Genomic DNA, 23,840 nt, shown 5'->3' with positions numbered 1-23,840 from the left:
TTAGAATTCTTATACTGAATTCTCTTTATTCTGTATGCTACAAAATGTATGGATAGGATTGAAGTTTATCAATTTAACTAACTTGAATTTGAAAAGTCAATATCAGTTTTATTAGCCTTACATCCTGGAATATATAATAGAAGGGGCTTCATATTGAATATCATCTTCATTTCATTTTGTATTATTTGAAAACATAGATTACAAATGTAGATTTAATTATATATATTTTACTGTTACTGTTCATCTTACTTAAAAGTGTGTTTATTGAAGATACAAGGAAGTAAAATTGCTTCATTTTTCTTTCAAAAGTTTCATGTTTACAGACTCTTGGGTTTGTAACTGGCTTTTTAAAATGAATCAGTTAAATGTTGTGGCTCAGCATGTGTTGTAAGAAAAAATAATGAGAACCAAAATCCTTTTAAATACCTTATATGTCTCTGGACTAGTATTCACCCTGGTCTCTTTGTGCTTCTTTTGTTGGTGGTGGCAATTTACTTTTTGGTTACCTACCTGCCTTTGAAAAGGGAATGAGATGGACAGGCCCGCCCCCACGCCCTGCAGCTGAGAGCAGTGGCTGTAATTAGGAGACTGCAGATGGGTGGGTGGGGATTCTGCTGTCCCCCTTTCTCCTTCTGAACGTCAGCTCCTGCTTCCTCCTGGCCTAGGAAAGAACCCATTATAAGCCCATAGCCTGCATTCATCAGTCACCAGGGGATGTTCAGCCTCATAGTCTGTCATTCTGCTTGATATTAAGATGCCGTGATCAAAACCAAAACAAAGCCCAGACCAGCCCCTAGCCTGATAGGAAATTCATAGCTGTAAATTAGAATCCAGTTGTTTGCCAAGTCCATTACTCTCCTTTGTCCTAACATGAAATCTTGCGTGATGGTTCTATCTCCCTGTGACACGTTCCTGAAAGAAAGCATCTTGTATTAGCCTCAGTCTTTTCCTCGGTCTCTTGATTGTTCCTTCTTTCTGTTAGTGCCAACCCCGTCTATGTAATTCTCAAGACTGGAAACCTTCCCGCAATACCAGTCTGTGTCACTGATGTCCCTAAATTTCTCTCTGGGCTCTTTATTGTCACTGTCAATACCTTGACTCTCTGTCTGTATCACGTATCTGTAGAGGAAATCACTCCATTGCTAAGTGTGAGATGTGAAATTTGGCTCTCATTTTGACACTCTTCTGCTAAAAAGGCAAGGGCTTCGTATTACTTCCAAACAGACATCTATCCAGAAAACCTGTGCAGCATCTTCAGTAGTATTTTTATAACCGGCTTCTTAAAGCGGTCTCTCCTCATTCCCTTTGATACACGCATTCCTGACAACGTTTGCTACTTTTCTAGCACGTCTTAAAACCCTACAGCCTTGTTCCCATTCTCATTTACTTTCAGTTCTCTCCCCCTGCCTGTGCATCCACACCCTTCAGGTTTTTAGCAGGAATGCCTCCTCCCGCATGACATCATTCCCTAGCTAGCCTGAAATGATTTCTCTCCTCTTCAGAATCTTTGCAGTCGTATGTGTATGTCTCTGTAACACCTATTCCTATTCATTTGTGTCATAGTTCTTTATGAGTAAGTTTTACCGTTGTTTGAATGTCTTGCAAGAGCGATTTCTTTTCTGTCTCTGTCTCCCTTAGCAAGGCTTGGAGTCTCACACATACGAATACTCAGGAAAGACTAAGTGAAGACATCACATGGTTAGTTTGGTTGTGTTATCAACATTCTCTTTACAGAGTGTTCTACATCTGCTATCTGAAGAGATGTACACAGACCATGAACATTTACCTTACAGTTTTAGTGTCATGGTGACCACAGTCATCAATCGTATGTGACAGTGTATGTGCCTTAGAATAATAAGACTCCGTTTTCTTTGTTCTTGGACAGGAGAATCAGATGAGAGAGAACAGTCAAAATTGGAAGTGAAAGTTTGGGACCCAAATAGCCCACTTACAGACCGACAGATTGACCAATTTTTAGTTGTAGCCCGGTGAGTATGGCGCTGTTTAGTCAAGATACACATACACACAGACACTCACATATGTGTAATATAAAAGAATTCATAGAAAATTTATGAGTTTTCCTTTCTTTTGTGTTCTGCTTTTTTTCATTGGTTGTATTCTTCTATGTAAGAAAGCCTAACATATATCACATTACTTCCTAAATACTATGATTTATTTATTTTGATAATATTGATTTATTGGCATTAGTTTTTGTTTTAAAAATGAAAATAGATTTTTATTAAGAAAATAAATGCCCATTGTAAAAATTTCAACACTATGAAAAATTATAAAGAAGAAATTCAACAGCTGAAATCCCATATCTTTAATTAAAGTAGTGATCTCCTTTAAGCACATGAGGGACTTTTCAGGTATAAATAATAATGTGACCCTCCGATTGCAGCCACATGTGAGTATGGTGTGGGTTAAAACCCTAGCTGGGGAGTTAAGATCCCACATGTCTGTCACCAAAAAATTAGAAGCAATATCGTAGCAAATTCAATAAAGACTTTAAAAAAAGAAAAGTTTACAATATGCAGACAATGGCGTATTATTTCATTAATGGGCTTATGTATGCACGTGCATATTATGTATGCATGTACGAGTTCTGGGAATGTATAGGGGGCTCTAACGAAATTATAGTATTTATTTCCTTAAAGAATGAACCAGATGTGACAAAATATTATCTCTTTAGCTTAGTTTTTGATTTATTTATTTTATTGAAATATATTTGATTTACAATAGTATATTAGTTTCAAGTGTAAAACACAGTGTTTCAGTATTTTTATAGATTATATTCCATCTAAAGTTATTACAGAGTGATGGCTGTATTTCCCTGTACTGTACAGTATACACTTATTGCTTCAAACATGGCAAAATATTAGGATGAGATAGATCTGGACATGATTCTAATCATCTCCATTATATTCTCTAATTTTTTTGTTGACTGTTTGTCATAATGCCAAGGACAGAAGCCCTTAGCCATCCTTTGTACTGTTGACAGTGTTGGTCACCATGGAAGTTAGGCACTGTTACTGGTGGCTAGGCATTCAGACTCCAGAGCCCACGTGCCTGGCCACTAACTGATTAGGTGAAGAGCCTTGGTTAGTGTACATGGCTGGGGAGGAGCCAGTCAGTGAAACAGACGAGACTGAAGATTAGGGACTGAATCACTGGTGGAGTCGCTGGAGTCTCCAGACAGGTTACCTGGAGTTTGGTTTATTTAGTAGGCTTTGCAGTTTCAGATTTATTGTTCTTTCCTTTTCCTGATTGCCAAGGGCCATGATTTCTTTTTTCTTGAAGCCAGCATGAGAGGCACCAAGGAGATACTCCCAGTATCTTTTTCAAGTTTTGCTTTTTTGCTTTTTTTTTTTTTTTTTAATCTAAGTACAAATTAAGACCCAGTTAAGGACCACTGCACGTTCCAGTGCCAAGCATTGGTGAAGAGGTGGGGCAGCCAGTACCCACATATCCTATTGGTTGTAGCGCAAGTTGGTATAGCTGCTTTGGAAAACTTATCTAACACACACATCCCTGAAGTTTCCATCCTAAATATATACCCAGCAGAAATGCATGCATCTGTGTGCCCAAAGATACGTATACAGATGGCAGCAGTGGTACTGTCTGTAGTAGCTGTACTGTTCAGCTGTGCTATCTGTACTATTCATCAACAGTAGGGTTGGGGTGGGACACCATGCCAAGTAATGCTCCACAGCAAGGAAGATGAATGAACACAGCTACAGCCGGCAGCACGGGGGAACCCACAAGCATGGTTTTGAACAAAAGAAGCTGGTTATGAAGCGTGCACAGCGCGTGATTCTGTTCAAGCTCTCTGTTGAGCAAAACTCATCTTGGGTGTTAGAATCTGGGATGCTTGCTCTCCTTGGGGAACCGTAGTGACTGGGAGGGAACACAAAGAGTCCCTTTGAGTGCTGTCAGGATCCGGGTCTCGACCTGCATGCTGGTGACATGGAGGCATTGACTTTGTGGTAACCAAAGAGTGGTACCATGTGTACTTTTTGCACGTTTTATATTTTAATTAAAACCTTAAAAAAAATCTTCCTCAGCTAGCACGTTAAAGCATAGACAACAAGCAGGAAATCTTCTCTGTATGTTTTATTTCTTGAAGTTAGAGTTCTCTATATATGGGAACGCCTTCTAAATCATTAAATTTAAATCAGTACTGTGATAATTGTTTTTCTTTCCTTAAATGGCAATCTGTTTCATATTCCCCAAAGGAATATGTAACTACAGTTATAATAAGTTGCTATAGTTGATAATATCTCATTTCAAGGGAAAAACATTACTGGAATTTCACCATTTGGGCTAAAAAGGTAGTCACAACTTGCTTTACAGTAATAGTCAAATTCTGCATCTAATATATTTCTCATTTTTGAAACACAGTTGTATACCAAATTGTTAACTACATGAAATTTCACTATAGATCTTTCCCTTGTTAATGCCACACAAGCTTAATTTAATTATAATGACCTATAATGTATAGTGAATTGGCTTGTCATTTCTTAAATTGTAAAGAAGATACTTTTTAATCTGATATTTGATTCTTAAACATCAAAGAACTTGTTTGGCTATTACAATTGTTCATTTACTACCCAGATTTTTTTTTTTTTTTCCCCCAAGATAAAAGAACAACAGTGCCTTAACCTTTCCTCTTTGTTGTTATGGTTTATCCAGTGCTGTTGGGACATTTGCTCGAGCCCTTGATTGTAGCAGTTCCGTAAGGCAGCCTAGTTTGCATATGAGTGCAGCTGCAGCTTCTCGAGACATCACCCTGGTAAGATGCTGTTTTGAAATTTGGTGCTTATTATTTCTTCTGCTGTTTGTTTAATTTAAAAGCTGGTATAGCAATGTTGTAGACCTGAGAACTTCCCGGCTCTAAGCCCTGCTGTTAGGTTGATTTGGCTTGGTTGGTCACTTAACTGGGCTGTCTCATTACTAAGTCACCCCCTTCTGTTTGTGAACTGAGACAAGCAAGAATGACTGTTCACCGAGTGGGTACAAAATGATTAAAAAAAAACAAAACATTTTGGAGAAAACAGTTCAATGTTCTAATCCACCTGTCTCGACTTTTGTGCTTTTTTGATGTATTGTGTCTGTGTACATAAATGGTTGTAGCTCACATGTAGTACTAAAAAATTTTTTAAGTGAAAGTGACCATTTCTTGAAACCATTGCTATAGGAATCCTTTTGTTGTGTCATTATTTAGTATCAGTATTTAAAGTTTATTATTCTTTTTGGTCTGTTCATTAACAAAAAGTTCTGTTTTCATTATATTATGGTTGCTATTTTTTAAGACTATTTCCTTTCTTCCCTTGGTGATCAAATGAGGCTTTTCACATTCAGTTTAATTATACCACTGATGCCTGCTATGGCTAGAGCTTGGCACTTGCTTCTTGCTCTGCACCCTCCAACACAGCAGACCTGCATATTTTTGCCTGTTGAACTTCCTTACTGTATTGATTTCCACTCCCCCTGAGATAGGCATGGTATGATACTCATGTTATTAGTACAAATGGGAAAACTGAGGTTTGACAAGGTTAAGTTGTTTGATATTCGTTGCAGAAAATAGAAGTTATCATTTTGTTTTCCGATGGAGTACAATTACAGGTTTTATTACTTTTTCGCTATACTCCAATTTCAAATGTTTTACACAAAATATTTATCATGATAATATAAAAACTTGTACTAGAGTGTGTGACAAATTTGTTTCTTACAAAGCTTTCTTATGTTTTTGTACAATTAGAGGTGTAAACATTAAAAGTCTATAGTCTTTAAGGAACCTTTTTCTTCTTTATCCTTTCTCAAAGACTAGAATATTGTTTATAGAAAAGAGTTTTGTTATCTTGTTTCTACATTAATTTTTTATGAAAATTTAGGTGTTTCAAGATAGGCTTGTATTCTGGTTGCTTAGCACCTTTAGATGCAAAAGTATATGTGTGAGTTTATGTGAATCAGAACTGCATGGAACCTAATCACTATCTGTACGCGTAAAATTTTCCCCAATTCTGAAAAAATGCAAAAATAAAGTACAGCAGCAACCAAAAAAAAAAAAAAGTTTTGTCCTCATTACCCAAAGTAGAATATTCTTATCATTTTGTTATGTTTCCTTTCAGCCACTTTCTGTGCATTGTAAACAATATACTAGCAAATTACAGAATAGTACAGAGGATAAAATAATAATAAAATACCATGCAATGCCACCTAAAGCAGATGTTAGTATTTTATTTAGATCTTTGGAGTAAACGATTTTTCTACCACTACCAGTCAGTTCAGTCGCTCAGTCATGTCCGACTCTTTGCAACCCCAGGACTGCAGCACACCAGGCCTCCCTGTCCATCACCAACTCCTGGAGCTTGCTCAAACTCATGTGCATCGAGTCGGTGATGCCATCCAATCATCTCATCCTTTGCCGTCCCCTGCTCCTCCTGCCCTCAGTCCTTCCCAGCGTCAGGGTCTTTTCCAGTGAGTCATTCTAGCACTATATTATTGATGAAATCTCTAACACTCTCTCCCTCATCTTACTCCCCATCCTCTCTCTGTACCTCTGACCCTGATCATCACTGCCTCCTGAGAAGAGGCAGCTGCTGTATCAAGTGTACTGTGTATCTAGTCCTGTTTTTCTAGTTGTGCTATGTATTGATGTTTCCACAAACAACATAAACATTGTCTTACATGTGTTTACATTTACTTTGTTACATTTTGCTGTTTGTTTATTGATGAGATGGCACCATGTTAATAAATATGTACCTCCATCACTCACTTTTACTGGTTGGTAATACTTGCAGTATACTTTCACAGAATACTACTCCATATTATATATTTATTCTTTTACCAATCAGTGAACATCTGGAGTGCTTGAAAAGCATTTTCTCTTTGCTATTACCCATGATGCTGCATTGGGAATTCTAACACATGTTCTTTCTGAGCATGTGTGCCAGCTTTCTAGGCTGTAATTAAAATCGGAATAATTATTCGTAGTGATTCATAGGGTAGTGCTCATTTTGAGTTTGACCACAATCAAAATTATTCTATACACCATACTAGAAATTTGTAATCCTTTAAACAGTAAATGACTATACTTCTTTCTACCTCCATTTCCTTACATTGTCTTCAACGCTGGGACACTTGGTATGTTCAGACTAAAATTTTTTACTAATCTCATGCTGCTGCTGCTGCTAAGTCGCTTCAGTTGTGTCTGACTCTGGGCGACCCCACAGATGGCAGCCCACCAGGCTCCACCATCCCTCGGATTCTTCAGGCAAGAACACTGGGGTGGGTTGCCATTTCCTTCTCCAATGCATGAAAGTGAAAAGTGAAAGGGAAGTCGCTCAGTAAGTGTCTGACTCTTCGTGACCCCATGGACTACAGCCTACCAGGCTCCTCCGTCCATGGGATTTTCCAGGCAAGAGTACTGGAGTGGGTTGCCATTGCCTTCTCCGAATCTCATGCTATTTTATTTTAATTTATATTTCCCTGAGTACTTAATGAGGCTTAGCATGTTTTCATAATGACTCTTCAGATTTTTTTTTTTTGTATTTTAGATTAATGTATCCTTTGTCCATTCTTCACTTATATTATTATTCTGTTTTTTCTAATAGTTTTGAAGGTTTTTTTCGTATATAAGACAAATACATTTGGAGTTTATATTTTTATGAATGAGATGAGGTAGCAGTCTCATTTTTTTTTCCATATGGAAAATTACTTATTCCAGCATCTTTTATTGAATTTGTTGTTGCCTCAGAATTTTGTAATGCCTCTATCTTATTTCATGATCCTAAAAATGCTTAGGATTCTTAATCTCGTCTCTCATTTCATTGACCTATTTGTCCCTGTGAAAGCGCCATATTATAATAAATTTTGATACCTGATAATAAGTTCCGCATGACTTTGTATTTAACATAGAGTTGAAGTCATTTAAAAAGAGTGTTTTATACTGTGCCTCCCTTCTACCTCAGTGTTTTTCCTAACACTATAACATAACACTGTTTCATATAAGAATCTGCAAATTTTTTTCCTAATGTTGCATGATTTTGCCTTGTATAGAGAAACTGTTACTTATGTAGTCAGTCTCTTGTGATTTGACAGTGTTCTTATAAGATAATGGTTCCCAGATTATTAAGGGGGAGGGGGTGCTATCCCTGTTGTAATCCAGCAAATTCCCTCTACACCGAGGAGTGAGAATACAAAGCCAGTTCCTGAGATGGGACAGAGCTCTTGTGATAAAATACAGCTGGGGCTGGGATTTGCCTTAAGTTCACTCCGACAGGTGAAGAGCAGGTGTGTGGACCCTTGGCTCCCAGCTGCGGCGACTCTCTGCCTCCCACTGCTGGTAACTGGTGGGACAGCGTATGAATTTCTTTTAGAAGAGGGCAGTCTTCAGGATTCAGTATTTGTTTATGTTCAGTTGAAGGTCATTGTAAAAAGAAACATTTTAAAGGGAATACAATCTTTATATTTTAATTAGTTTAAATATATGGTATGTGTATGGTGTTTTTTTTTTTTCAATACTTGCTTATTATGTGTCATCAAGGTAGGTACTTTCCTACCCTCCAGTTGTTATCATCTCTTCTCTTTTTATTTTGTTTAGTATTTAGCACTTTGGAGACACTTTTTAATTACATTATTATCTTAAATTATGTGTTATATTGTAAATTTTTTACCCATCAGTATGCTCAGAGGCTTACGAAATTGTGTTTGTAACAGCTTGTTTGTACAGCTGGTTTCGGAGACAGGATTTGGATCTTGACCCCTTCTGAGGAGTTCTCTCCGTCAGATTGCTTCGTCTGCTTTGTTCTTGTTAAAGTAGCTTGAGTTTAAACATCGTCGTTGTCTGTCTCAGATCAGGCAGCACTGAAGACTGGTTCTTTTTGTCTACAACATTTGTGCGTCTTGGTTTCCTGCTCTACCTGGTCTAGCTTCAACTTCACTTGGACTTTCTGTATGTTCTTGTGTTGAGATTGTATTACTTTCAGTTGCATGAAATTGACATCTTTTAGAAGTCTTGAAAGCAGGGAGAAGTTACTGCCTCTTGTTATTTCAAAGGTCATGCCTTCACCTTTAATCCTGTTTGCCCAGTGGTATCTGGGCCTACTACTTTGATGCTAAAATACGAGATCTTAAGGCATTTCTGTAAAAATGAATGGCAGTGGTTTAAAATTAACATCATGTTGATAATAAGAGTTTTGCAGATTGTTCCCAAGAATAATGTGCGAAAGGTTGCTAAGTTGTTTTGTGCCGTTAAATGAAAATGGCTTCATCATTTAGTTGAATTTTGAAGAGTTGGGTTCTCCTTTTGCTTTCATTGTTCACAGAGCCACAGGTTGGTACCTTTCTCTGGTGACCAGACCGTGGATCTGGAGAGTACAGAGCAGGGCAGGGTTGTGGAGCTGCTGCACCCTAGGCACCCTGTTCAGGTGTTTTCTCTGCGACTTGTCCTCTGAGGACCACAGTCAGGGGTCACATCTGCTTATCCAAGGCAGTGTATGCTGGTTTATCAAATCACCAGTAATATTTTGGGAGCAAGTAATTGTGCTGCCTGCAGGACTATTGAATCTAACTTCCTCATTTTGAGACCTGTTACAAACATAGCTGGGTTGTGAATTTCAAACCCTACTAGTCTAAGCCATATATAATAAGATTTATATTTGTTAAAACATTGACGTCACAGAGGCCTCGTAGATTTCACCTTCGTTTCACTAAAATGTTAAATATATTTAGTATAATATGCAGAGAAAGAAAAAAATCAGTTTACAACAATCCCTGCATTCACTCTCCTTTCCTCCTGCATTGTGGATGCAAAATTCCTTGAAACAAAGTAAACTAAGAAGTGGTTAGTTAAGTAATAGCTGGTGGGCGTTCTAGACTGCTACTTTCTGCTTGTGGCTGGGAGGGCCAAGTGCCACGTGCATTATTAGGCAGCCATTGCTGGAGTAAAGCCTCTGTCTCTGAGAACAGGTATTTGCAGAAGTACCTGGGTTTCTCCTTTGTCTGGACTCTGAGTGCCAGAACAGGTGAGAGAGTAGGACTCAAAGCCTTTTCAGTTTCAGGGGGCCTTAGTATTCTTGCCTGGAGAATCCCAGGGATGGGGAGCCTGGTGGGCTGCCATCCATGGGGTCTCACAGAGTCGGACACTGAAGCGACTTAGCAGCAGCAGAAATCTTTTAGAATGGACTGTATTAGAGATAATGGTTAAATAACTTACATAAACCTAGAAACTTAGGTTTCCTGATGCTAAAGTCTGGTTCTGAGAAAGGGTTGACTTAGTAGGGAGAAAATCACATGTTGGAACGTCTCTAATTTCTGTATTATTTCTGATCTTTCAAAAATGCAACTTTGATTTTGCTGTCCCTTATCTTATATAAGATAGTGTCTTTATTTACTTTAGTGTCTTTTCATTGCAGTTAGGGTAAAAACCCAGATCCTTCAAACAGTCCCCAGGCGCTGGCAGTCACCATTCTACTTTATATCTCTTTGAATTTGATTACTCTAGGTATCTGATGTAAGTGGAACCGTATGTTTGCCCTTTGGTGGCTTGCTCAGCATAACAGTCTTCAAGAGAATTCATCCATGTTGTAGTATATGTCAGCATTTCCTGCCTTTTAAGGCTGAATAACAATCCACTGTGTGTATATATTACATTTTGTTTATCCATTCATCTGTTAGTAGGAACTTGAGTTGCTTCTACCTTTTGACTATTGTGAATAATGCTGCTATGAACATGAGTGTACAAATGAATGTGCTTTTTTTATTCTTTGTTTTTTTTTTTTCCCTCTAGACCTATAGCTTTTGGTCCATACAGCCATGTGCAAGTTGTTTAACCTCACTATGTCTGAGCTTCCTCTTTCTGCCCTGAGGTTATAGATTGACAAGAAGAGGGTATGCAGACAATGCCCCTATTATTTGCTGATATATGTATCCAATCATATAGAAGTTGATGGAGCTGCGTTGGCTTGCCAGAGTATACCTTGGGGCTGATAGAGCTCACCGTGTCATTAACTGTCCAGATTGGGTGGAAGCAACTCATTTATTGCTATGTCACAAGTCTTTTTGAGCTTCCATCAGTCTTCCAGAAGTGATTGTGTTCAGCAGTTTCTGCATTTTCATTTAAGGTAATATTCACAAATACTGAGCTCATCTGGCTCTTGTAGCCCCATCTTCACTAGAAGAGAAAGCAGGCGATGCCTCAGTGTCCTCCTTCAGCCTCCAGAAAAGCCTGTCTCTGACTTACCTCGTGGCATCAACTTGAGGATTAAACAGGATAATATTTGTAGATCATTTAGAACAGTGTCTGGCACATTATAAGAGCTCAGTAAATATTAGTTGTTATTGTTGAGCTGATGATGCCAGTGATGCATTGCCTTCTCCCCATCTTTGTTGAGTCTCATTTAGTTTCTTCTGATTTTATAGCATTATTGACTGAAGGGGTTTTTTTCATGCCATATTTACTGTCATTGTAGTAGATTATCAAGTTTGAACGTGATCATTAGGCTACGATTAACCATACATTTAACCATTTTAACATAATTGTTGCAAGGAAATCACTTATAAAGATCTTCTGCTTAAAACAAGCTATGCTTTTTACAAAAAAAAATTTTTCCATCAAGAAAAACTTGGAAAAAATAACTTATTTTTCTGATAAGAGAAAGTTTATTTAACCAACAATAGTTTTATCCCTCCGATACTCTGTTAAAATGCCAGCTGTTGACCGTGCACTTCACTATTTGTTTGTGATTCCTGTTCACATCAGACACTTCATTTAGGGCTTTGAGGGTGCTGGGAATTGAGATCAGTTTGGAAAGCACAGTCATTACATCATTTAAAGAAATTGTACTCAGTACAATATATAAATCTAGTGAACATTTTAGGCATCAACTTACATTAAAAAATCTAGTCTTCACAATGAACATAAAATTGATTAAATGAGAATTCGTATAATTTTTAAAACTCATTTTGCTAAAACTTACGAGTACTTCTGAGTATCCATGTATCCGAGACTAAAATTAGAATTTGAACCAATGGATTGCCACTGCAGTGAGACAAAGCATGAAATTTCCCTTCTTTCTAAGTACAGCATTAAGGCAGTACTTTACTACGTTAAACATGTTTTCTTTTTGTCTGATGATCTAATGCAAGTAAGAATTTTCAGATTATATAAAACGACCTTAGTTCAGTTCAGTTCAATCGCTCAGTCGTGTCCGACTCTTTGTGACCCCATGAATCGCAGCACGCCAGGCCTCCCTGTCCATCACCATCTCCTGGAGTTCACCCAGACTCAGGTCCATGGAGTCCATGATGCCATCCAGCCATCTCATCCTCTGACGTCCCCTTCTCCTCCTGCCCCCAATCCCTCCCAGCATCAGAGTCTTTTCCAATGAGTCATATCTTCACATGAGGTAGCCACAGTACTGGAGTTGCAGCATCATTCCCTCCAAAGAAACCCCAGGGTTGATCTCCTTCAGAATGGACTGGTTGGATCTCCTTGCAGTCCAAGGGACTCTCAAGAGTCTTCTCCAGCACCACAGTTCAAAAGCATCCAAATGACCTTAGAGACACTGCCAACTGTCTTGGGGGCAATTGTGTCCTTGTGTTAAGCATCTGTTTATCCATCTCTTTTTTTCTTTTAAATTTGAGCTTAAATTTGTTTTTACTTTTTGTTTTCAGTGTATGTTGCCTTTTACTTGACTTTTCCTCCCATGCATTTTACACTAATATAAGAAACATTAGAAAATCACCGCACAATTGAACTATGGGGAAATATAGTGAAAATTGGTTTGACTTCTTTGTTGAGGATTCATGGTAAAGAGATTTTAATTTATAAGTTTGTGTTAATGGAGGCTTGCTGTTACATTTCTTAAAACTTTATTTTTGTATTTTGAGATAATGTAAAAATAGCACTAAGACTTCCTGTCCTCCCCTCACCCTGATTCCCCAAAGTTAACATTTACCATGTTTCCTTTATCTTTCTTTCTCTATATTCATATGATTATTTCTGAACTGTTTGAGAGTAAGTTTGGGCTTCCCTTGTAGCTCAGTCAGTAAAGAATCTACCTCCAGTGCAGGAGACCCAGGTTTGATCCCTGGGTTGGGAAGATCCCCTGGAGAAGGAAATGGCAACCCACTCCAGTATCCTTGCCTAGAAAATCTCATGGACAGAGGGAGCCTGGTGGGCTGCAGTCCATGGGGTCACGAAGAGTTAGGCACGACTGAGCAACTAACACTTACTTACTTACAGAATAGATGTACCTTTATTTCGAAGTATTTGAGGAGGTATTTCCTGAAAGAACAAGGATTGTTTCTCACTTAACCACAGTACAGTTTTCAGACTCAGGAAATGAACATTGTTATAATACGGTTATCTAGTCTAAAGGCTTTAGTCAGATTTGCTAGTTGTCCCAGTAATGTCAGGAGAAAAAGATTTTCTTTCTCATGCAAGATTTACTTGAGACTCACTTACTGCATTTAGTTGCCTTATCTCCGTAATCACCTTCGATCCTGAGCAGTCCTTCACTCTCTCTGTCTTTTGCGGCCATGGCACTTTGAAGAGTGTAGGCCATTTACTTTGCAGAATATCCCTCGATTTGGGATATGGTTATAATTTGATTAATAACTAGAGTAGGTTTTTAATTCTATCCATGTCCTTTGGTCAGTTACATCAGGAGATTTTCCATTTTTCCTTAGGTTTTCAAATTTAGCAATATAATCTTTCATAGTAATTTTGTTTTTGGCCATGCTGTGCAGCTTGTGGGGTCTTAGTTCCCTGACCAGAAATTAAACCATGCCCTCTGCAGTGAAAGCCTGGAATCCTAATCACTGGGCCACATGGGAATATTCCTGTTATTGTTATGTGTCACATTTCTTATTTTTTTCCTTGATAGTTTTGCCGGAAAATTCTTTTTCTTGTCTAAAAGAATGAGATTTTAGGTTAGTTGATTTTTCTTTATTGTATGTTGGTTTTCTATTTATTATTTTCTTCCTTCTTTTCATTGGCTTTACCCTGATATTCCTATACCAACTTTACAAGACCAGTTTTTAGCTCATTAACATCATTTATCTAGTTTTCTGTTATTAGCAATTAGGATTATAAATGTCCCTCTATATCTCATATTTTAATATGTAGTACTTTCATTATCACTTGGTTCTAAGTATTTCCTAATTTACTTTATACTTTTGCAGTTGATTGGGAGTTAATGTCCAAGGAAATGCAGTTCATAAATCTATCTTAATTGCTTTAGGGCTTCTGATCAGAGAACATGTATGATACCAATTATTTTAACATATTGTAATTCTCACAAATACATGGAATATCCAATGGTTTTGCTCCCTCGGAGGTGAAAGTGGTCTTGCTCATTTTCACCTTAGCGTAGTACGAAGCTGACTGGTCTGTTCTCTTTTGTAGCAGTTTAGAAAATGCCCTCCAGGTGAAAGCTCAGATCTGTGTGGAAGCTCGCCTCTCATGCCTCCTCCTTCTGAATTATCTTAGGTGTCCCCACACAGTTGTATCCTGTGTTTGTCTGGTTTGTGTCTAGAATCAGAGCCGGGGGAAGACCCCACAGTTTTGCTCAAAGTGAGATCGGAAGTGACATTAGGGCCGCAGGGTTTCAATCACCTGCCACTCCTAGAGCTTTCTCTTGCTAATAATGAAAGTATGAGTTCACAGAAGAACATGTCTCTGGGTGTCTTATAGATTGATATGAGTGAATGACAACCAGGTTCCCACAAATCTGATTATGAATGAAGGCTTTTCCTTTGAGGGCTGTGCACTGAAGCAAAAGTTAATTGGATGGCATACTACTTACATATAAAAAATTTTGCCTTGATCATGGTTTGAGGTTTAGTCATGAGAATTTCTGTTTCTACTTGGAAAAAAAATATGCTCATTAATCTTAAAATAGACTTGATAGTCTGAATGGTCTATATTGTGCTGGAGTTATATGTATAAAATTTTTGTAAAACTCTTAACAAATCAGTAGTTAGTGCTGAATATATATGGGTATCATTTTGTCATTGCCAAAATGTTACATGTTGGGTACCTGGGAAACAGATTCTGCGATGAGATTTGAAGGCTGGAAATGCTTAGGGAGCACTGTTGGGATCTACTCCTGTGGAAGAGAAGGGAGGGAGGCAGAGTTGAACAGAGGGAGAAGGTGGGCTCTGATGCTGTGTGAATGGAGGCCTCGGCCTGTGCACTCCTGCGTCACTGGATGCAGGCTGCCCCGGGAGATGGGGGAGATGAATCTTGCTTAAATTGAGATCATGCCAAAGAGGAGCAGCAGCTGTAGGCTGTTTGCTCTGCTCACAGCACTGGTAGCACTGGGTGAATAAGCTCCTAATTCCCCAAAGGGAAAAACATGGGTTAAACTGCCCAGAATTTCATTGCTTTATAAACAACAAGCATTAATATCTTGTGCACCCCTCTACAGATTACCTCGGGTTCTGCTGAACTCTACTGGGCTGATTCAGATGTGAAGCTGTAGGTTGGGTCCTGCTGTGCATCTCTCGCCTCTTCTGTTGGCAAATATCAGTAGCATAAGTCTAAATGCACAAACTCATGTCAAGGCTCTGTTATGTCGCACAGCGTAACATCTAGTTGGCCACACAAGTCACAGTGCTAGGCCCAGCCTCAACGGAGTGGAAGAATACACTCCCTTGGAGGCTCACAGAGGGAGTGAATATTTGCTGAACAATAGTCCGGTTTACCAAAATGGGATTCTCTTTGATGAACAAAAGATGAGAATTCCGCTGCCAAGATTTCATTGTCAGTCTTTATCCTAAAATACTTGTTTGTCATCTCCATCTGTTTTGAATGAGATGAAGTGTGACAACACCTTCACCACTATTTGGCAGAGAGAAAAGCTTGTGCTGAGCTGTTATGATTTTTAAAATTTAGTTTTGAATGGATTCTGTATCTGTATCTGTACCTCTATTTAGAAGATGGTGTCTTCACAAAGTATTTAGCTTGAGGGAGGATTTTCAGTTTTAAATGCTTTATCTTATTTTCAATTGAGATATACATATAATAAAGTATATTAAGTACACTTAGATGCTGGCTTATAAATTTTTACATGTATGTACATGCATATAACCACCACTGAGATCTAGGTGATGAACAAGGATCCCTTATGCTCCTTCCAAGTCAGGGATCTCCTCTTCTCAGGTAATCATTATTCTGACTTCTCTCACCATAAATTGTTATTTTCCCCAAATTTCACATAAATGGACTCAGCCAGTATGTTCTCTTATATGTCTAGCTCTTTGAGTTTTTATCTTAACTGATAAGCAACGGGCTGTTGGTTATATGTCATGCTCTTATGTCTTTTCTCAGCTTATTTCTGTGAGTCTTCACTGGATATTGTCTCCACTGTTTTAGTATATTTTGTGCTTCACTTGGCTTTTTAGGGTTGGATTAAACTATACAAAATTTCATTCTGAAGAAGCTTCCATGTGTGTCAGAAAGATGGCATTAATATGGACTCAACAAATAATATGATCCTCTAGTTTCCTTTGTGATCCTCTCTGGTCATTGATTTTAATGGAATTATTCCTTAGGCATTCCACAATGCCTGTGTCTCATGGGATGTTTATTTTCTTCACATAGTGATCATTAACTGCACTTTCCTCTGGGCTGTGGTGTGAATATGGGCTTGGAGGTTTCATAGCTATGGTCAGCCTTAGTCCAACGTATTCTTTCCAGTTGATTTGTGACACAAGGCAGGAGCTAGTCTTCAAAAGCAAAGCTTTGCTTCAGTGTTTAGAGATATAAACACATTGTAAAGAACAGAATTTTTAAAACAACCTGATCACTTGGGATTTGGGTTACTGTTATTTATAGAGGCCAGGATGTTTTTCATACTTTGAAGCTTTGTTAGATACTAGCCCATCATCATTTTAAAAAGTACCTATAAGAAAGGCATTTTCATTCATCTAACATGAACAAAATGACTGAAAATCCATTCATGCTTTGAATGGTTGGTATAATATCAGCTGAGAGAAATTCATTTAATTCTGTGACTTCTGGTTTCAGAGCACCTGTGTGTTATAAAAATAATTTGTACCTCCTGAGGAATCTCAGCAACAGTTAATTTGTATAATTATTGATTTTTGAATACCAATAACTTTTTTTAGTTATGCACTGTAAATTTTGGAGTTTTAGAAATCATTTATGGGATATATGATTAACTGAAGAGATCCCTAAATGATATTTGTCTCTACATTTTCATAGATCAGTTATCTAGAAACAATAGTTTTTTATTTTCAAGGATGGTGTAAGAGTGAATTAACAGTGTATGGACAGTTAAATTGCTGAATCTGTCAACTGAAAGGTTATCTAGAAAGGTGCAGTTGAGTTGATTTTGAAGTTTGCAGAACTCAAGTGAAGAATCAAGATCAGTTCCAATATTTCTGTAACCCCTGCTGCAGAAGAATGAGAAGAGAAGAAATTCGCTTGCAGGTTGAAGTTATTATTCTGTGACTGTGACAGAGCAAAAGGCCACACATGGTCAGCGTGGTCTCAACTGAGATAATAACTAGGAAATTGATGATGAAATCTCTACGTGTTTTTGTTGTGTGAAATACAGTGGTTTGAGGGGAGATGTTAACCCTTGTAAAAGCAGTTAATTACTATTCCTAATCATGTCCTAAATTCCGCCTGTTCTGTCAACAAATTCATATTCCATACCCTATTCAGCATCTTAATGTTATCACAGTGTTACATATTTTTTAGTCATATTATAGCCAATTTTTTTCTCTTTAATAGATATTAGCTGCTATTTGAGCTTACTTTATGCTTTTGTACCAGTAGGGAACTGTCTACTGTCCCCTACCAGTTATTTCAGGACCATAGCTAAATTTTAAAAACATCAGTTCAATTCAGTTGCTCAGTCGTGTCTGACTCTTTGCGACCCCATGGACTTCAGCACACCAGGCCTCCCTGTCCATCACCAACTTCCGGAGCCTACTCAAACTCATGTCCATTGCATCAGTGATGCCATCCAGCCATCTCATCCTCTGTCGTCCCCCTCTCTTCCTGCCCTCAATCTCTCCCATCATTAGGGTCTTTTCCAACAAGTCGGTTCTTCGCATCAGGTGGCTAAAGTAAAACATAGATGTGGCTCTGTCCCCATTTATAAAATTTTTAGTTAATTATCTGAAGATACTTTGTGTAAAAGGTGTAACACATGGCCTTCACATGTTAGGAAGCTTAAACAGAATTAGCTCCCATTTGGCAAGGATTTGACCACCAACCACATCTGCGCCACACCTACATGCTAATCTAGACACAGAGCTGACTGTCCTGTTCTGAGTTTTCCTCCTACACATACAAATATGTGTGCATATTGTGAACGGATCTTTTTAAAATGAGCTAGACCCAAGGTACTTTTTGAAAAAAGCTAGTTATATTACCCAAATTTATATATCCTCCCTTCCTAATTGCTTTTCAGTCACTCACCTTTGGAATATGTATGAAATCCACACTGGCCTAGGTAGCTGTTTCAAGCAAGCCTGGTCATGTGTTTTTGGTCTTACAGAATTTCAACCAAGTAACTATTTTTACGTGGATATGTTATTTTGTTTTGTTTTGTAAAGTGTCTGTCTACAATGCCGGAGACCCAGGTTCGATCCCTGGGTTGGGAAGATCCCCTGGAGAAGGAAATGGCAGCCCACTCCAGGACTATTGCCTGGAAGATCTCATGGACGGAGGAACCTCGTAGGCTACAGTCCATGGGGTCGCAAAGAGTCGGACACCTGAGCGACTTCACTTTCAGCTTTTGTTTTAACATGGATGTGTAATTTTGTCTTAACCATCATTCTCAGCTTCATGGTGTTTTTTCCTCCATCTCTAGTTTCTAGTATATCATTCTCTTAATCCAACCTGAAAATATTTTTTCTCACTCTCTGATACATCCTCTGTATTTTTCCCTTGTTAAAGAAGGCTGTGCCAGCCTTATACGATAGCTGAAGTAACTCTGGCACTTTGAACCAAAAGGATGGTGAAACTTACTGGGTTCCCATTTTAATTCCTGGAGGTCCTAGGTCTTCATGGTTAGAAGGTCTAGCCATTTGTTGCTCTAAGAAAATACATTAAAAAAAAAAAATACATATCTTAAAAGATACAAATCATTTTCTTAAAAGCAGTATGTGATGTCTTAAATAATTGAATAATCTGTTGTTTAAATTTTTCTTAATTATATTACTTAAAAAATACTAAGTGTATTGTTGTTAATTAAGTCCATCATGCGTTTTAATATCTCTGTTCTTAAATAATCAAGAAAATTTGCCTTTGTGGCTAATTTCTTCTCTCATTTTCTTTATTTTTTTAGTTTCATGCTATGGATACGTTGTATAGGCACGGCTATGATTTGAGCAGTGCAATTAGTGTCTTAGTGCCACTTGGGGGACCTGTTTTATGCAGAGATGAAATGGAAGAATGGTCAGCCTCTGAAGCTAGTTTATTTGAAGAGGCATTGGAAAAATACGGCAAGGACTTCAATGACATACGTCAAGACTTTGTAAGTAGAAAATTGTGAATTAAGTAAAATGTTGGAGTGGGAATATTTTATCTCTTAAAAATTTGGTAAACCTTAACCTATTCATTAGCAAGCCTTGTCTGTTCAGTATAGAATGCAGGTCAGTATTGTGGAGAGAGAAATTGACATTTGTCCTGAGAAGTAATTGTAAGACCCAGATTCTTGTTATAAACGTCGGCAGTGTGAATGCATTCTCTTCACCTCTCTCTGAGTTCCAGGTTTAATTTATGCACAGCTTTTCTGACCATTTGTACCAGATACTTCTGATCTTTGCTTTTTAAGCTTGTTGTTCTCCTTTAGACTTTGGGTATTTTTCTGGTTATCTTACTAATCATTGAGCCTGAATTTGATACAGACCTCTAATACAGAAACAACCAGTACCAAGCAAAGCAGGAGGATTTGCTTTTTGGGTTTTCAGTCTTTATTCTTCCTGATAATGTACATGATCTTAACTTGTGTTTTAAACACTAGGTAATTGTGTCTACTATTGTGTACTTGCTTTGTCTTATGGAATTGCTATTTTCCATTAAGCTTACAGTCTCTTTGAAATGGAGAAATTTCTATTTGTGAAGTTCATAAATAGCTTTCTATAGCAGTCATTTTTTTAAAATTATGAAAATAGACTCTTTATAATAGACCATGAAGTATATAATGCGAGCCAATATCCTGTCTTTTATGTTGCTGCATCTTTTTAAAATTATTCTGAAGGAAAATTTTACTTATCAATATGAGTAGATGTATTAAATCCCAAACATGATAATTAAAGCTGTTAGTGTCACTGGCATTTGTTTTGGCAAAACTTCACTCACACCCAGATTGTTATATGTCATGGTTTCAGTTTATAGGGTGTGCAGCTGGTAATTTAAAATGCATTGGTGGCATTTAGCTTCAGATGGCCAGTGTTACTAATGTAATATACAGTTACTACACCACTAAATAGAAACCACAAAAACAGAACCCCCTGAAGAACAAAGTCTGCAGATCTGATGAAGTAGTAGAAGATGAGGAGCACCGAAGTGAAGCTGATTTTCCCTGCGTTGACTGTGGCATGCTCATTTTATGTCCTGGTAATCATTCTGAACTCAGTTCAGTTCAACAGATGTGTGTTGAGCACCTGCAACACATTAGGCGTGCTCAGAAATGCAGCGTGGACCTTACCTCAGAGAATGATTTGCGGTCGTGATCAAGAGATCGAAAGATAAGCCCTCGAGTAAAATATAGTGTAATCATTTCTTAAGCTGTAAGGACAAGTATTGTGGAAGTGGTGGGAAGGGAGCTATCGGTTGTGCCAGACAACTCAGGAGCCTCTTCAGGGAGTTACCGGCCTTTCAGCTGGACCCCTGATGTGTGAAAGGAGAGAATAGCAGATTGACAGGTGTACACTGAGGTGTGAAACTTGTAGACAGGCCTCCTGGGCACTTAATACAGGACTAGGAAATAACGCCCAACAGCAGCTTAATGAAACACACTTGGACATAGAAGCTGGCATTCATAGGTAAAATAATGGTGTGAAAATGAGCATAACAGCAATAATGCTGTTAGATGGGTTTTTGTGACTTTCATGACCTAATAAAATTCTTGTAAACTTGTTGCATTATATGTATTAGTTTTTCTGAAGATAGTTAGAATGCTTGTCAATGAGCCAGTCCACATTAGGATCGTTGTATTTTGAAGATCGGAATTAGCCACCAGTGTCAAAAACCTTGGGTTTCCCAGATGACTCAGTGGTAAAGAACCTGCTGCAATGCAGGAGATGTGGGTTCCATCTCTGGGTTAGGAAGATTCACCAGAGGAGGACGTGGCAACACACTCCAGTATTCTTGCCTGGAAAGTCCTATGGACAGAAGAGCCAGAGGGCAGCGGTGCATGGAGTCGCAAAAAGTTGGATACGATCAAGCAACTGAGCATGTCAAAAACCTAAAAGAAGATAGACCATCAAGAGCCAAACTGTTCAAAGGGTTTTTGTTTAGTGTAGTTTTGAATAGTTTTTTGTAGTTTTGGATGTTTGTTTTTAATCATTGTAGCTTTTGCCTTATCTTTTTGTTGAAATATAGTTGATTTACAATTTTACTTTCTGTTATTATATATATATATATATATATACACACACACACACACACACTCATTTTAAAATATTTTTTCCCCTTATGGTTTATCACAGGATATTTTGAATATAATTGCCTGTGCTATACAATAGAACCTTGTTTATCCATTCTGTATATAATAGTTTGGAGTTGTTAACCCCATCTTGAGTGTTGTTAACTTATTATCTCTCGCCTCCATGACCCTATACTTGAAATATATAAACTTAAAGGCCATATATGACAAGCCTCCAGCTACCATCATCATCGGTGAAAAGCAAGTATGTGAAAAGGTGTTCACCATCACTAATTATCAGAGCAGTACAAACCAAAACCACAACGAGATGTTGCCTCATATCTGTTGCTGCTGCTGCTGCTGCTAAGTCACTTCAGTCGTGTCCGACTCTGTGCAACCCCAGAGACGGCAGCCCACCAGGCTCCCCTGTCCCTGGGATTCTCCAGGCAAGAACACTGGAGTGGGTTACCATTTCCTTCTCCAGTGCATGAAAGTGAAAAGTGAAGTAGCTCAGTTGTGTCCAACTCTTAGCGACCAACATGGACTGCAGCCTTCCAAGCTCCTCCGTCCATGGGATTTTCCAGGCAAGAATACTGGAGTGGGGTGACATTGCCTTCTCCGTCATATCTGTTACCTATTATTTTTTTTAAATGAGAGATGGCAGATGCTGGTTGGGATGTGGAGACGTGTTGGCATGAATTCTTCTTTAAATGTTTGGTGAAGTCATCTGGTTCTGGGCGTTTCTTTGTTGGAAGATTTTTGATTACTGATGCAGTCTTCTGTTCACATTTTCTATTTCTTCGTGATTCAGTCTGGATTGTATATTTCTAGGAATTTATTCATTTTTTCCTAGATTATACAATTTGGTGAGGTGTAATTATTCATAGCAGTCACTTAGGATCCTTTTGTTTCTGGATGTCATTTGTAAGGGCTTTCACTTCTAATTCTGTTTATTTCAATCTTCTCTTTGTTTTTTTCTTAGTCTAGCCACTGGTTTGTAGATTTTGTTTTATTTTTTCCTTTTTTTTTTTTTCCAAAAAACCAGCTCTTAGTTTATAGATATTTTCTGTTGTTTCTTTGTTTCTTCTTCATTTATTTCTGATGTGATCTTCTTTTTCTGATAATTGGAATAAATTTCTTTTCATTCTTTTTTTTTTTTTTTACTCTTTTCCTCCTCTGACTGGATTATTTCTAATGACCTGTCTTTGAGTTCACAGATTCTTGATCAGGTCTGTTGTTGATGATCATCATTGTGTTTTTCATTTAGTTCATTATATTCTTCAGCTTTAGAATTTGTTTGGCTTTTCTCAAATGATTTCTTTCTGTTGAACTTCTTGTTTTGTTTGTACATTGTTTTCCTAATTTTCTTGAATTTTCTATCTGTATTTTTCTTACAGCTCACTCAACTTCTTTAAAACAGTTTTTCTAAATTCTTGGTCATGGAATCCTAGATCTCTATTTCTTTGGGGTTAGTTTCTTAGAAAATTACTGTTCCTTTGGGGGTGCCATGTTACTTTGTTTTCCTGTTTCTTGTAGCTTTGTGTCAACGTCTGTGCATCTGACTGAGTGGATACAGCAGACTTTGCAGACTAGTGTTCGTGGGCAGTGGGTGCAAGGGCACCGGTGAGCGGTGTGCGTCAGCTCCAGCTCCCGGGAGGCCCATTGGTGTGCACATTCTGCCCCGTGAGCTGAAGTCAGAAGACTGCAGGAGTCAGTGTCAGTACAGGCTGCAGCAGCCAAGAGTGAAGGTGTCTGCAGCAGCAGAGAGGGCTGTCGGGGACCTCCTGATCTCTCTTTCTCCCGCAGTGCTTGTCACGGGCAAGGGGCTCCCTCTTGGTGCTGAGTCTGTCTTTGGAGTGCCTCCATGGTGGCAGTGATGCCTGAGGTGGGGGCATGCTTGAATCACTGAAGCTGGGGGTGGAGTGTCTGTGCTCACAAAGTGACTGAAGCATGTGTTCTGGTGCATGGGATGTGAGCTCATGGGGAGGAGCCGGGGGACTGGGGTGTGCATGTCTCCTGAGAGGGGTGCAATAACGTCTCCTCCTCTAGGAGGCTAGCAGCAGCGGTGCTCTTGGTGGCAGAAGCTGCCAGCTTTCTCTGCAGAGGAGGCTGCTGAGGTTCACTCCAGCAAACACTACAGAATCCTCTAGTGTGCAAGCTGCCCGTATTCCACACTGCTGAGGGGCTGCTGAGTCCTCAGTG

General features: G+C 38.5%; 1 protein-coding gene across 10 annotated transcripts in view; it reads left to right on the top strand.

Annotated features, from left to right (window-relative positions):
- The window catches only part of MTA3 (metastasis associated 1 family member 3), a 218,123-nt gene that overhangs the window by 147,306 nt on the left and 46,977 nt on the right, over window positions 1-23,840 (top strand). For all 10 annotated transcript variants that reach the window (XR_001038666.5, XM_012172822.5, XM_042246245.2 and 7 more), the window contains exons 7-9: window positions 1,886-1,988; window positions 4,693-4,792; window positions 19,335-19,523. Coding sequence is in view for 9 of the 10 variants with exons in the window: in XM_012172822.5 (XP_012028212.1) it covers window positions 1,886-1,988; window positions 4,693-4,792; window positions 19,335-19,523 (392 nt within the window). In the remaining variant the exon portion in view is untranslated. The remainder of the gene's footprint in view (window positions 1-1,885; window positions 1,989-4,692; window positions 4,793-19,334; window positions 19,524-23,840) is intronic.

The sequence above is a fragment of the Ovis aries genome, chromosome 3 (genome assembly GCF_016772045.2).
Source record: "Ovis aries strain OAR_USU_Benz2616 breed Rambouillet chromosome 3, ARS-UI_Ramb_v3.0, whole genome shotgun sequence".
NCBI lineage: Eukaryota > Metazoa > Chordata > Mammalia > Artiodactyla > Bovidae > Ovis > Ovis aries.
The sequence above is the reverse complement of the archived record's forward strand: the minus strand, read 5'-3'. Positions and strand labels throughout refer to the sequence as shown.